This window comes from Notolepis coatsorum, assembly GCF_963971535.1.
Source record: "Notolepis coatsorum genome assembly, chromosome: 12".
NCBI classification, from domain to species: Eukaryota; Metazoa; Chordata; class Actinopteri; order Aulopiformes; family Paralepididae; genus Notolepis; species Notolepis coatsorum.
Genome location: NC_140176.1, coordinates 45,125,923 through 45,140,515, shown reverse-complemented (window position 1 = coordinate 45,140,515; position 14,593 = coordinate 45,125,923). Strand labels below are relative to the sequence as shown.

Below are 14,593 nucleotides of genomic sequence, written 5' to 3'. Positions count from 1 at the left end.
GTTTTCAGCTGTCCTCAGCTGTGGTGGGAAGTTCATTCTACCATTGTGGAGCGAGGACCGAGAATAGCCTGCATCTTTGCTATGACAGCTGATTCTCTGCTGATTCTCTGCTGATTCTCTGCTGATTCTCTATGACAGCTGCTTCTCTGCTGATTCTCTGCTGATTCTCTATGACAGCTGATTCTCTATGACAGCTGATTCTCTGCTAATTCTCTGCTGATTCTCTGCTGATTCTCTGCTGATTCTCTATGACAGCTGATTCTCTGCTGATTCTCTATGACAGCTGATCCTCTGCTGATTCTCTGCTGATTCTCTGCTGATTCTCTATGAATGCTGATTCTCTGCTGATTCTCTATGACAGCTGATTCTCTGCTGATTCTCTATGAATGCTGATCCTCTGCTGATTCTCTGCTGATTCTCTATGACAGCTGATCCTCTGCTGATTCTCTGCTGCTTCTCTGCTGATTCTCTGCTGATTCTCTGCTTATTCTCTGTTGATTCTCTATGAATGCTGATTCTCTGCTGATTCTCTATGACAGCTGATTCTCTGCTGATTCTCTATGAATGCTGATTATCTGCTGATTCTCTGCTGATTCTCTATGAATGCTGATTATCTGCTGATTCTCTGCTGATTCTCTGCTGATTCTCTATGAATGCTGATTCTCTGCTGATTCTCTGCTGATTCTCTATGAATGCTGCTTCTCTGCTGATTCTCTGCTGATTCTCTGCTCATTCTCTATGAATGCTGCTTCTCTGCTGATTCTCTATGACAGCTGATTATTTGCTGATTCTCTATGAATGCTGATCCTCTGCTGATTCTCTGCTGATTCTCTATGAATGATGATTCTCTGCTGATTCTCTATGACAGCTGATCCTCTGCTGATTCTCTGCTGATTCTCTGCTGATTCTCTATGACAGCTGATCCTCTGCTGATTCTCTGCTGCTTCTCTGCTGATTCTCTGCTGATTCTCTGCTTATTCTCTGTTGATTCTCTATTTTTTTTATTTTACCTTTATTTTACCAGGTAGTCACTTGAGATCAAAGATCTCTTTTTCGAGCAAGACCTGGCCAAAATGGCAGCAAAAACAAAAAACAAACATACAAAAATACATAAAAGGCAAAGTGGGGCAAGGGGATACATTTGAGCTGCAGCAAATCAGATTGAATGGGATTGGGGGAGATTGGAGGGTAGGGTAAAAAGGTAGAAAGAGGATGGAAGGTGAGGCCCTGCAGGAGGTTGCTGGGGAGAGAAGGTCAGGTTAAAAACATAAAATATAACAGCACATTATGCAGTGAAGCAGCGACATTCTCCCATCTCATTCTTTAAAATGCCCTTAATTTGAACTTTAAAATCAGATATGGTAGTGAGGGCCTGCAGTTTCAAAGTTTTTTGAAGTCCATTCCAGGCAGAAGGAGCAGAGAACATGAAGGCCCTTTTCCCAAACTCTGTGCGGGTTCTGGGTACTGAGGCATATAAATAGTCCTGGGATCGTAAGCTGTAAAATGGGTTTGATGTGATGGTGAGGTATGAACCGAGGTAAAAAGGGAGCTGACCAATAATTGCTTTATAAATGAAGGTGTACCAATGAAGCAGTCTACGGGCAGTCAAGGACGGCCAGTTAACTTTAGCATACAGAGTGCAATGATGGGTAAGTGATCTATATCCAGAAATAAATCTTAATACACCATGGTAAGCAGTGTCCAACATGTGTAGTGAGGTGGAACAGGCATTCATGTATAAAACATCACCATAATCTAATACTGGTAAAAAAGTGGCAGCAACTAGTTGCTTCTTTGCATTAAAAGAAAAGCACGATTTGTTTCTGAAAAAGAAACCCAACCTCACTTTTAGCCTCTTGACCAGGCTTTCAACGTGTGGTTTAAAAGACAAGCCGTCATCAAGTAAAAAGCCAAGGTATTTAAAAGTCGACACAATCTGAATAGGAATGCCTTGCGATGTGTGTATAGAGGCAAGACAAGGCATTTTTGTTTTGGATTTAGTAAAAATCATCATTTTTGTTTTTTCCGGATTTAAAACAAGCTTTAGTTGCTGAAGTTGGGATTCTATTTCTTTAAACGTATTTTGCAAACTTTCCAGAGCTTTTGTCAACGTATTAGCACAACAGTAAATGACAGTGTCATCAGCATAAAAATGAAAGTTTGCATTTGGAACATTTTTGCCTAGATTATTGATATAGATTGTAAATAACAATGGTCCTAGAACAGAACCTTGTGGCACCCCCTTGTGGACAGATAAAACATCAGAATAAAAACCATCAGCCTGAACACATTGAGTCCTGTCAGCAAGATAATTACAGAACCAGCCAACAGCAGAGTCAGACAGTCCTACATTAATTAGCCTATGCTTCATTATATTATGGTCCACTGTATCAAATGCCTTTGAAAAATCAATAAAAAGGGAAGCACAATGTTGTTTCCTATCTAAAGCCCCAATTATGTCGTTTACTACCTTTGTAGCTGCTGTAACGGTACTGTGACATTTCCTAAAACCAGATTGATCACAAGATAAAATAGCATTGTTATATAAGAACTCCTTCAGCTGATTACTTACCAGAGTTTCTAGTATCTTGGCTAAAGCTGACAAATTAGAAATTGGCCTGTAGTTGTTGGGGTTTGAAGGCTCACCACCTTTTAACAGGGGTAGAACATGAGCCTTTTTCCAAATCTTGGGTATTTCATTACAAGTCAAGGTTAAGTTAAAAATATAAGTTAGAGGTTCTGCAATAAAATCAGCAGAAAGCTTTAAATAATAGGGATCCAGTTTGTCTGGCCCAGCTCGTTTTTTAGGATTCAAATTCTTAAGGGCTTTATGCACTTCACCAATAGAGAAGGGCTGAAAATCAAATGTATTATGTGATGGGGGCTCAGTTTCAAGTGGGACCTGTGTTGTGGTATTGTTTGTTACTTGATCAAAGAGAAACCCAGAAGAGACAAAGTGTTTGTTAAAGCAGTTGAGCATCTCAGTTTTCTCATACACAGTAGATAGACCAGATACAATACAGGGTGGAAGACCAGCTGTGCTATTTGGGGATAAGGATTTGATTGTCTGCCAAAATTTCTGTGGGTTATTTAGGTTTTCTGTTGTGAGAGTGAGATAAAAACTTGATTTGGCCTTCTTTACTAAGGAAGTACATTTATTTCTTAAACATCTAAAAGTGGTCCAGAGAGCTTCAGAGTTTGCCTTCCTTGCCTTGGCCCAGATGAGATTCCTTTCTCGTATGAGGTTGGATAAATCTTTAGAAAACCAGGGGTTATCCCTGCCCCTAACTCTATACTTCCTAAAGGGGGCGTGTCTGTCTACAATTGGCAAAAACATATCCAGGAAGAGATTCCATGCTAATTCAACGTCAGGTATTAAAGAGACCCTGCTCCAATCATTTAGGTACATATCCTGCCAAAATCCCTGTTCAGAAAAGTGCTTTGTATCACGTTTAATAATGTAGCGAGGTTTTGACTTCGATATCTTTGTATCCCTAACACCCGCAATAACACAATGGTCACTCACGTCATTAGGAAACATGCCTATCGAGGTATACTTATGAGGATTATTTGTTAAGAACAAGTCAATAAGTGTAGATTTTTCAGGACATTTCAGATTTGGGCGAGTTGGGGAGAGTATTAATTGCGTAAAATTCATTGAATTGCAATATGCTTTAAATTCATCTGACGCCGGAGATAACCAGTCCCAATTGAAATCACCAACAATGACTATTTCATTGTCCGTTAATTGGGAAATAATGTCAGATATTGCGGCTAACGTTTCCTTTACAGCAGAATTAGGTCTGTAACAGCCGACAACCGTGACATTGCAACCCTTTGATAATTCAATTTGTAAGGCGATTATTTCGAACTGCTTAGGTATAGATTTCGTTACTAACACTTTGGTGTGGTATTTGGATTTAACATAGACAGCTATGCCACCACCACGTTTAGGACGATCAGTACGACTTAAATTATAGCCATCAATGGAAATGTCGTTATCGCAAATAGATTTGTTTAACCAAGTCTCAGAAATTATAATGATATCAGCTCCCGTTGTCTGCGCCCAGATTCGAACAAAATCAATTTTCGGCAAGAGACTTCTAACATTTACATGAATGATGCCAAGTCCAGATCTTGCATTGAAGTCAGAAGGAGTCTGAATACAATGAAGATCAGGACCAGGATTTGGTTGAACATTACCAGAGATCATCAGCAGTAACACAACCATGCATCTTAATTTAGCCATTTTAGGGGAGTTACACTTTGAATTGACATCAGAGCTTAGAATGGAGTAGAAAAGAGAGTCCGTTGACATAGTGAAATAGTTTTTTAGTGCATAGTGACATATCATGGTAACAGACAATTGATCTGGGGATAAAGTCACAATTCTAGTAGGTCTACTACACCTGAACCTAGATAGAAAGGTCCAAGTGGATTTTGTGTGCTGGAGTGATAAACGAGACGAGAAAAGTTCACCAAGTCCATTTCCTTGCTGTTCCATTTGTGTTAGCAAATAGAACAGAGTTAGTACAGCGAACGCAACACGCATGATTTCAGCAAAAGTTCGATGCACAACAGAACGGCTTTGAACACAAATGTGTATGAGAGGGTAGGGGATTCGAGGGGTAGCAGTTGGACGAGACCAGGGGGAGGTATGAGAGGATCGCAGAGGGGTAAGGGGTCATTGACTAGACCCGGAGCCAGGCCCGGGAACAGCAAGCAGTGTGAGATGAGCAGACCGATTATAGGAGAGGAGTGAAGAGCAGCACAGTTGATGGTGATGCTTGGTGGTGTTTAGTCAGACGCAGTTGACAGTGACTCAGCTATTGTAGCAGCAAGCAGGAGTTTAGCAGTAAGCATGTAGTTCAGCTCAAAGATTGATTTTCATGTAGCATGTAGACTACTGTTGCTTCCAGACAAAATGATTGGGAATTTAATCCAGTTCAGCCGACATTAGTCGAGGTAAAAACAGAGACTGATTGATTGATTATCAATCAGACAAACTCACAACTCAGTTGACAGTGACTCAGCTATTGTAGCAGCAAGCAGGAGTTTAGGAGTAAGCACGTAGTCCAGCTCAAAGATTGATTTTCATGTAGCATGTAGACTACTGTTGCTTCCAGACAAAATGATGAATTTAATCCAGTTCAGCCGACATTAGTCGAGGTAAAAACAGAGACTGATTGATTGATTATCAATCAGACAAACTCACAGCTCAGTTGACAGTGACTCAGCTATTGTAGCAGCAAGCAGGAGTTTAGGAGTAAGCACGTAGTCCAGCTCAAAGGTTGATTTTCATGTAGCATGTAGACTACTGTTGCTTCCAAGAAAAATGGGAATTTAATCCAGTTTAGCCGACATTAGACGAGGTAAAAACAGAGACAAACTCACAACTCACAAACGTGCAGCCATCTTGGAAAGGGGCGTGAGTGGGAAAGGAAGTGGGCCGTCCCACAGGGGAAGATACAAGGTGATTCTCTGCTGATTCTCTATGACAGCTGATTCTCTGCTGATTCTCTATGAATGCTGATTATCTGCTGATTCTCTGCTGATTCTCTATGAATGCTGATTATCTGCTGATTCTCTGCTGATTCTCTATGAATGCTGATTCTCTGCTGATTCTCTGCTGATTCTCTGCTGATTCTCTATGAATGCTGCTTCTCTGCTGATTCTCTGCTGATTCTCTGCTCATTCTCTATGAATGCTGCTTCTCTGCTGATTCTCTATGACAGCTGATTATTTGCTGATTCTCTATGAATGCTGATCCTCTGCTGATTCTCTGCTGATTCTCTATGAATGATGATTCTCTGCTGATTCTCTATGACAGCTGATCCTCTGCTGATTCTCTATGACAGCTGATTATCTGCTGATTCTCTGCTGATTCTCTATGAATGCTGATTCTCTGCTGATTCTCTATGAATGCTGATTCTCTGCTGATTCTCTATGACAGCTGATCCTCTGCTGATTCTCTATGAATGTTGATTCTCTGCTGATTCTCTGCTGATTCTCTGCTGATTCTCTATGAATGCTGATTCTCTGCTGATTCTCTATGAATGATGATTCTCTGCTGATTCTCTATGACAGCTGATCCTCTGCTGATTCTCTATGACAGCTGATTATCTGCTGATTCTCTGCTGATTCTCTATGAATGCTGATTCTCTGCTGATTCTCTGCTGATTCTCTATGAATGCTGATTCTCTGCTGATTCTCTGCTGATTCTCTGCTGATTCTCTATGAATGCTGCTTCTCTGCTGCTTCTCTATGACAGCTGATTCTTTGCTGATTCTCTATTAATGCTGATTCTCTGCTGATTCTCTGCTGATTCTCTATGACAACTGATCCTCTGCTGATTCTCTATGAATGCTGATTATCTGCTGATTCTCTGCTGATTCTCTATGAATGCTGATTCTCTGCTAATTCTCTGCTGATTCTCTATGAATGCTGATTCTCTGCTGATTCTCTGCTGATTCTCTATGACAGCTGATTCTCTGCTGATTCTCTATGAATGCTGATTCTCTGCTGATTCTCTATGAATGCTGATTCTCTGCTGATTCTCTATGAATGCTGATTATCTGCTGATTCTCTATGAATGCTGATTCTATGCTGATCCTCTGCTGATTCTCTATGAATGCTGCTTCTCTGCTGATTCTCTATGTATATGACAGCTGATCCTCTGCTGATTCTCTATGAATGCTGATTCTCTGCTGATTCTCTATGACAGATGATTCTCTGCTGATTCTCTATGAATGCTGATTCTCTGCTGATTCTCTATGAATGCTGATTCTCTGCTGATTCTCTGCTGATTCTCTATGAATGCTGCTTCTCTGCTGATTCTCTGCTGATTCTCTGCTGATTCTCTGCTGATTCTCTGCTGATTATCTATGACTGCTGATCCTCTGCTGATTATCTATGACTGCTGATTCTCTCTCTTTTTTGTTATTCTCTCATTTCTTTCCCCTCCGCAGTTCGTGGCTCAGTCCAACTGCCAGCAGTTCCTCAACACGGTGTGGTTCGGCGAGACGGCGAGCTACCGACGCAAGCACACCTGCCTCAAGATGGCCACGGTGCTGAGCGTGGCCATGCTGTGGCCGCTGTTGTCGGTGTGCTACCTGCTGGTGCCGCGCTCCCGCGTGGGCCAGATCATACACACCCCCTTCGTCAAGTTCATCATCCACAGCGCCTCCTACTTCACCTTCCTGCTGCTGCTCAACCTCTACTCCCTGGTGTACAACGAGGGGAAGAAGAACACCATGGGCCCCGCGCTGGAGATGATCGACTTCCTGCTCATCCTCTGGATCATAGGTGAGCTTTCGGCCTTAAAAGGTATTAAAAAGTCTTACATTTAATTTGCACAGGTATTACATTTTATTGGGGGGGCAGCCCGGCTGTCGGGCGATTAAATAATATAAAATATATGAAATATTGGCAGCTGGGTGGCGTAGCGGAGATTGCGCTCGTCACCAATGCAAGAGACCCCGGTCTCGAATCCCGGTGTCAGCATTGCCTGCGGCTTGGGCCAGTCGTCATACTATCTCAATTGACAGAGGTAGCGGGTGGAAGTCGATGGGTGGGGATTGGACATTGTGGACAGCGACTCCTACAGGTTGGTTGGGTGACGCCTGCACAGCAGAGACAGGAAGTATCGGGGGCAGCGTGAGCCTCCCACGCGTTACTCCTCGCCACTGAGAGTCCGCGCTGTCTGGTGAAAAGATGCGACAGGCTGCCTCCTCGTGTCCCGGAGGGGACACGTGATGCAAGGCTTCTATCCTCACTACAGCCGACCAGTGGGAGGCATAGTCTAGCAACGTTCGAGACAAGGGAGGGGAGAATTGGCAATACAAAATTGGGATCGGAGAAAAATAGAAAAATAAGGAGAAATAGTGGATAAAAAAGAAATATATATATATGAAATGTTTTTGTATTCAAGTATTTTTTGGCGGGATTACCTGGAGCTTGGTGCGTCTGGCGAGAGCTTGTATGGAACGTGTGAGAAAAGTGCAGCCGCCAGTTTGGTGTCGATATATGTGTTGTTTTCTTTTTGCTAGTATGGTTGTGAAATTGGTATAACATTTTGCTCTAAGTGGTATTATAGGTCTTAAATTTTACTTGTTGAAACCTGCAGATACCCTGCCGTCGTTAATTTCCAAGTTTCAAGTCCCAAATGAAGTCCAAGATCCAAGTCTCAAGTCAGGTCCCTAGTTAATTCAAATACAAGTTTAAATGGAAACATGTCATAAGTTTGTACGTTTAAGAAGTCAGTACAACGTTCTCCAAAGAATAAGATAAGATATTCCTTTATTGATCCCCTTGGGGGTAGGGAATAGACTTTATAGTGAGCAAAAATAGGACAAAATATAAACTTGTGTTGAAACTTCCTGCACAGCATCATTGTGCCTCTTGGGAATCGACATTCCTTCAGTACATATGTCGATACATACTGTACATACTGTGCATTCCTGTATCACAGTTAGCTCTGGGAACTCAAGGTTTTTGGTGATATACACACACTATTGTAAATCAACGCTGACACGCTGAGAACACACACACAGTTCAATGTTGTAAACACAACCATTAGAAATTAAACTAATATTATCTTTTTTTAAGATAGTTTTTTGGCATTTTATTGCTTTATTGGATAGACCAGTGGTGCCCAACCAGTCGATCGCGATCGACAGGTAGATCGCGGGCTGATTTCAAGTAGATCTTAATTAATAAACTTAGATTATAATTTTTTTTTTTTTTTTTTTTTTTTTTGTGCAAAATCAACTCTGCCTCTCCTTGTTAACTACAACAAGCAATGCTGTTTGTTATTTAAGATGAGGTCGGACTCGGCACTGACAGATTTGTATTCATTATGCTGCTTTTATAAAGCCTTAAATGACGGCTTACAATATACAATTTTGGCTGGTAGCTCTCGGCTAGGTGGTAAATTAAAAAGTAGATCTTGGTTCAAAAATGGTTGGGCACCCCTGGGATAGACAGAGAGGAAGGATGGGAGAAGATTGCGCCACCCTGACGCCCCAGAAATTAAACTAATATGATTAGTCATTAATGTCAAGTATCAATTCAAGTCCCTAGTCATTATTGTCAAGTCCCAAGTCACTTCAAGTCCTAACTACTTAATATCAAGTCAAGTCCCAAGTGATTAATGCCAAGATATAGTTATTCATTTCAAGTTCCAAGTCAAGTACCAAGTCATTAACACGTTCTGCGCCACGCTTAGTGCCCATCTCTACCGCTAGATGGCCAGCTTAAAATAGTCGTTTCCGCTGTGTTTCACTATGTTTGCAGGGCTGTGTGTGTGTTCTGTATTATAGCTGTGGAGACAATGGTGTGGCTCATTTGACAGACACTACTTGTAGTGCAACATGGAATTTTTTTTTGTTTCTACACACTGTAGTTTGTAGTTTATTACACGCTAAACATCGTGCATTTCCAAGATAATCCATTATTTTTTCATAGATCGTGAGATAAAACGCGTTATGTGCAATAAGCCCGAATCGTTCTGGTTGATTCCCTGAACCCCCAAATACTCCCAAATCAACGGTATATAACATGTACATATGTACCTTCACAAAATCATCAAGGGGGGGGGGGTTTAACTCAAAACTGTGATCGTGTTTGCTGAGCATGTTTTACGTCAGGTGAAACACAGAACTGTGATCATTAGAAAAACACGTTTCGGGTTTGGTAAAATAGACATAGAATATACCTTACCTTAGCCAGAAGGTATTCCAAAAAGAATAATTCCAAGTGATCGCATCGCCATTGCGATTACCAGTGTATATGTCTATACACGTTTCGATGGTAAAATACGCTTAGGCAACGGAATTTCGAGGCGATCAATGTGAATCTCTGTTCAAGCAGGAGGAGGAGCCCCTACCACACTCCAGAGTTAGACAAGAAGCCTTAGCACTAGCTTAGCACAAATGAATGGGAGCAGATACGGATCAACTAGCCTAGCTTGAAAGTCCAGGAGAGGTGTTTTTGGCCAATAGCTAGGCTAGCTGATCCGTATACGCTTCCATTAATTTGTGCTAAGCTAGGCTAGCTTGCAGCTGGATAGCTTTCAACTGAACGCACAAAGGAAATTAGAAATTGAGAGGAAATCGGTTTCCATCTTCTTGTCTGACTCTGGAGGAGACGGTAAAAACGCACTTCCCATAACGTTGTTGTGTTTCTTTAAGTACAAAAGCGTGGTGATGATATAACTTTTACCACGGCGGTATCACGTAAATTATTCATACAACGGGCCGGTACTATGATACTCTCTTTGCGAGGGAGTGCATGCTGTCGCATGACGCAATGCTGTGTTGTTGTAACTTGTACCCATACCGTTGTGTCTGGGAGTCCAATTTCTGTGACTCATTCATTATTAATCTATCAATCTCCTTGCGCTAACTGTGGCAGAGGCCGGCCATACCTTGAGAGCACTAAAAGGCTTCAAGAAACAGTGCCGTCAGCGCTCTTTGTTTCCAATCAAGGCTTCGCTGATGAATCCGCACGTTAGCCACCCGCTGAACTCTAATCTTCCAGAGGTGGTAATTGGCACAGAATTATGGAAATGTACCTCATGGGATGGTCAAATCCAGGACAAACCGCACATTAATAATTCTCAGGGAAAGTTTAAATAGCCCCGGGGCGGAGGAGCTTGTCCGGGAATAGAAACAGGAGAGAGAACGTGACGTAATGGATCTGCGGATTCTCATCACTGTCTACTCGGAGCCCCAGTATTCCCAGACCGTAGTGCTGTCATGGACTATGATGGACGTTTTTACACAATGCAATTGAAAGCCGAGCTCGACCCGGTTGCGTCTGCCTGGCAGTGTGCTGCCTCTCACCGAGCTCCATAGAGAGAAACCCTATAGTCCCTCTGCACTGTGTCCGTGTGCTGGGATATCACTGTATCTGTGTGCTGGTGTATCACTGTCTGTGTACTACTGGGATATCACTGTATCTGTGTGCTGGGATATCACTGTCTGTGTACTGGTGTATCACTGTGTCAGTGTGCTGGTGTATCACTGTGCCTGTGTACTGGGATATCACTGTATCTGTGTACTGGGATATCACTGTCTGTGTGCTGGTGTATCACTGTCTGTGTACTGGTGTATCACTGTCTGTGTACTGGGATATCACTGTATCTGTGTGCTGGTGTATCACTGTGTCTGTGTACTGGGATATCACTGTCTGTGTACTGGGATATCACTGTCTGTGTACTGGGATATCACTGTCTGTGTACTGGGATATCACTGTCTGTGTACTGGGATATCACTGTGTCTGTGTACTGGGATATCACTGTCTGTGTACTGGGATATCACTGTCTGTGTACTGGGATATCACTGTATCTGTGTGCTGGTGTATCACTGTGTCTGTGTGCTGGTGTATCACTGTGCCTGTGTACTGGGATATCACTGTCTGTGTACTGGGATATCACTGTCTGTGTACTGGGATATCACTGTCTGTGTACTGGGATATCACTGTCAGTGTGCTGGGATATCACTGTCTGTGTGCTGGTGTATCATTGTGTCTGTGTACTGGGATATCACTGTATCTGTGTGCTGGTGTATCACTGGGTTTGTGTGTGTGAGCAAAACAAAGCCATCACCCCAGACCCTAAAATAACAAAAGTGTCCTCAACCCTCCCCCTCCAAGAAAAACCTCACTTCTCATGTCAAGAAGGGGCGACAGTGGCTCAGGAGGTAGAGCAGTCGTCTGGTATACTTGGAAGGTTCCCAGTCCTCCCGGGCAGCATGTCGAAGTGTCCTTGAGCAAGACCAAGACTCTCTTAACCCCTAATTGCTCCTGATGAGCAGGTTGGCACCTTGCGTGGCTGCCTCTGCCATCAGTGTGCGCTATATATATATATATATATAAAAAAATAAGAGAGTTGTGGGTTATTATGACGCTCTTTATTCTGTGCATCGCAGCACTACAGTAGGTTCCATATACATTGAGTAATTTGATAGAATTGTAATGTTTTTTTTTCTTTCTTTCTTTCTTTCTTTCTTTCTTTCTTTCTTTCTTTCTTTCTTTCTTTCTTTCTTTCTTTCTTTCTTTCATTCTTCTTTCTTTCTTTCTTTCTTTCTTTCTTTCTTTCTTTCTTTCTTTCTTTCTTTCTTTCTTTCTTTCTGTCTTCCCCTCCTACGCGCAGAGAGCCCACTAGAGGGGGACAGACTCCCAAAGTAACAGTAAAACACAATCAATAAGGTAGATCCATTCTGGCAAAACGCATCTCCTTCAATCGTCTCTTTCATGCCACGCGTCGGGGCCCCTGTGGCCCCTGTGGCGTCAACACTGAGCCAGAAGACAAGCTCAGTAACTAAGGTTTCTAATGATCACACACTCTTTGAAAGTGTGAGCCTCCGAGTCCAGATGGCACTGGGAATCCTCAGAGAAGCATCGTTTCATTCCTTTTATTGTTCTCTCTTTTCCCCCTGTGTTCCATCTCTCTCTCTTTCTCTCTCTTTCTCTCTCTCTCTTCTCTCCTTCTCTGTTCTGCTATTCCCTAGAGTCAAATGCCTTGAATTGATGGGGAAATCAGATGCTGTGTGCGTGCATGCAAGTGTGTGTGTGTGTGCGTGTGTGTGTGCGTGTGTGTGTGTGCGTGCGTGCGTGTGTGTGTGTGTGTGTGTGTGTGTGTGTGTGTGCACGTCTTTCCATCTGTATATACTTGTGCACATCAACATCACATGTATGCTTGCATTGACACTGTAGTAAAACGCAAGCTCTCAAATAGCTCTGACACAATACCCATGTGACACGGGGTCAAACTAGGTATTTGAGGGCGTGGGGGCAACACTCAACGCCACATGACCTTGCTGACCCAAAGCAGCTAAATTCTGCGCTGGTCCTAAACTCTCTTTAAGACCTACCATGATGTCACAGGTGTCATTCATTCACAGCAAGGACTTCCGCCTCCTCTCATAGAGGCTAAAACTTGCACCTCTACCCGGTCAATAACTGTACACACTGGGGGAGAGACTCAGACAGCCCTGTTACACACTGGAGGAGAGATGATGCCATTCATATCGGCAAGGACTTCCGCCTCCTCTCCTATAGGCTGAAACTCACACCTCGACCCGTGTTTGCCGGCAGGAAAGGTAGCAGGCGCTACCGTTTGAGCCAAAATGACCGGTTTTGGACGAAGGGGCGTTATTTCCGAGGAGTGAGTTTAATGGAGTTTTTTTGACTCCGTCCCACAAGCCAGTCGTCAAGGTCAAGATTGCTCAATTGGACTGCAGGCGGTCAGTCGACAAGTCATCTTTTTTATGTGGAACGAGTTAATAGCGGTAACAAAAATGATGAGCACATCTTTGGTATCACAACGGTATTCACAACGCGCTTCGGCACGAGACGTGCTCTGCATTGGAAGAGCTCCTTCTGCATGATTGCGTTCACAGACAGTAAAGTTTTGTAGAGGGCAGCCCGCTCGTTTGCTTCTCCATGGCCCGGTATGAGCCAATTGCCACGTGTGTCTATAAAACCACTTGCAGCTGGATTTAGGCTTTCACACTTTATTTTATTACCAGTATATTTAGATTTCATTTTGAGACAGCTTTTTAGCCCCGCTATTCTGACGGACATCTGCTTGGGTGATCGTGGAAATGACATTATAGCATGCGGCCTTGACCACAGACACACAGACACGCACACACACACATGCACAGTGTGAAATTCCACACAAAGTGCAAATCCCACAACTCAAATATTTCTCACATCAATCTTTTTCTCATTCTTACACAAACAGACTTTCCCAAGGGTCTCGCTGTGGGATAACTCACAGGATAACTGTTGAATCTGGGAGCGATTGTAAACATTTCTGGAATGACAGAATTCCGGGTTAGAGAAATGCCTTTCCCGTCAGTGTGTGTGTTTCCGTGCGTGTCCGTGCGTGTGTTCGCGCGCACGTGTGTCTGTGTGCGTGCGTGTGTGTAGTAGTAGTGAGTGACGGTAAATTCCTGCCTTCTTCCAGGGATGGTGTGGTCAGACGTGAAGCGCCTGTGGTACGAAGGGCTGGAGGACTTTCTGGAAGAGTCTAGAAACCAGCTGAGCTTCGTCATGAACTCCCTGTACCTCTCCACCTTCGCCCTGAAGATAGTGGCCCACAGCAAGGTACGCACAAATATACACACTGGAGCAGAGACACAGACAGAACTGCACACACAGGAGCAGAGACGCAGACAGAACTGTACACACTGGAGCAGAGACGCAGACAGAACTGTACACACTGGAGCAGAGACGCAGACAGAACTGTACACACTGTAGGAGAGACACAGACAGAACTGTACACACTGTAGGAGAGACACAGACAGAACTGTACACACTGTAGGAGAGACGCAGACAGAACTGTAAACACTGGAGCAGAGACTCATAGATATTTCTACACATTGTAGGAGAGACTCAGACGCTGTAGTTCACTTTTGTTTTGATTTCTTTTTTTATTCTTAAGAAGCTCCAAAATATTTGCCACATGGCAGGAGTCACCTCAGTCCATGGTCCAGTCACCTCAGTCCATGGTCCAGTCACCTCAGTCCATGGTCCAGTCACCTCAGTCCATGGCCCAGTCACCTCAGTCCATGGTCCAGTCACC

General features: G+C 43.3%; 1 protein-coding gene across 1 annotated transcript in view; it reads left to right on the top strand.

Moving 5' to 3' along the window:
• The window catches only part of trpc1 (transient receptor potential cation channel, subfamily C, member 1), a gene marked incomplete at both ends in the record, with an annotated part of 85,350 nt that overhangs the window by 36,431 nt on the left and 34,326 nt on the right, over nucleotides 1-14,593 (top strand). Inside the window, 2 exons of the mRNA XM_084326211.1 lie at nucleotides 6,969-7,305; nucleotides 13,976-14,115. Of these exons, the coding sequence (XP_084182337.1) occupies nucleotides 6,969-7,305; nucleotides 13,976-14,115 (477 nt within the window). The remainder of the gene's footprint in view (nucleotides 1-6,968; nucleotides 7,306-13,975; nucleotides 14,116-14,593) is intronic.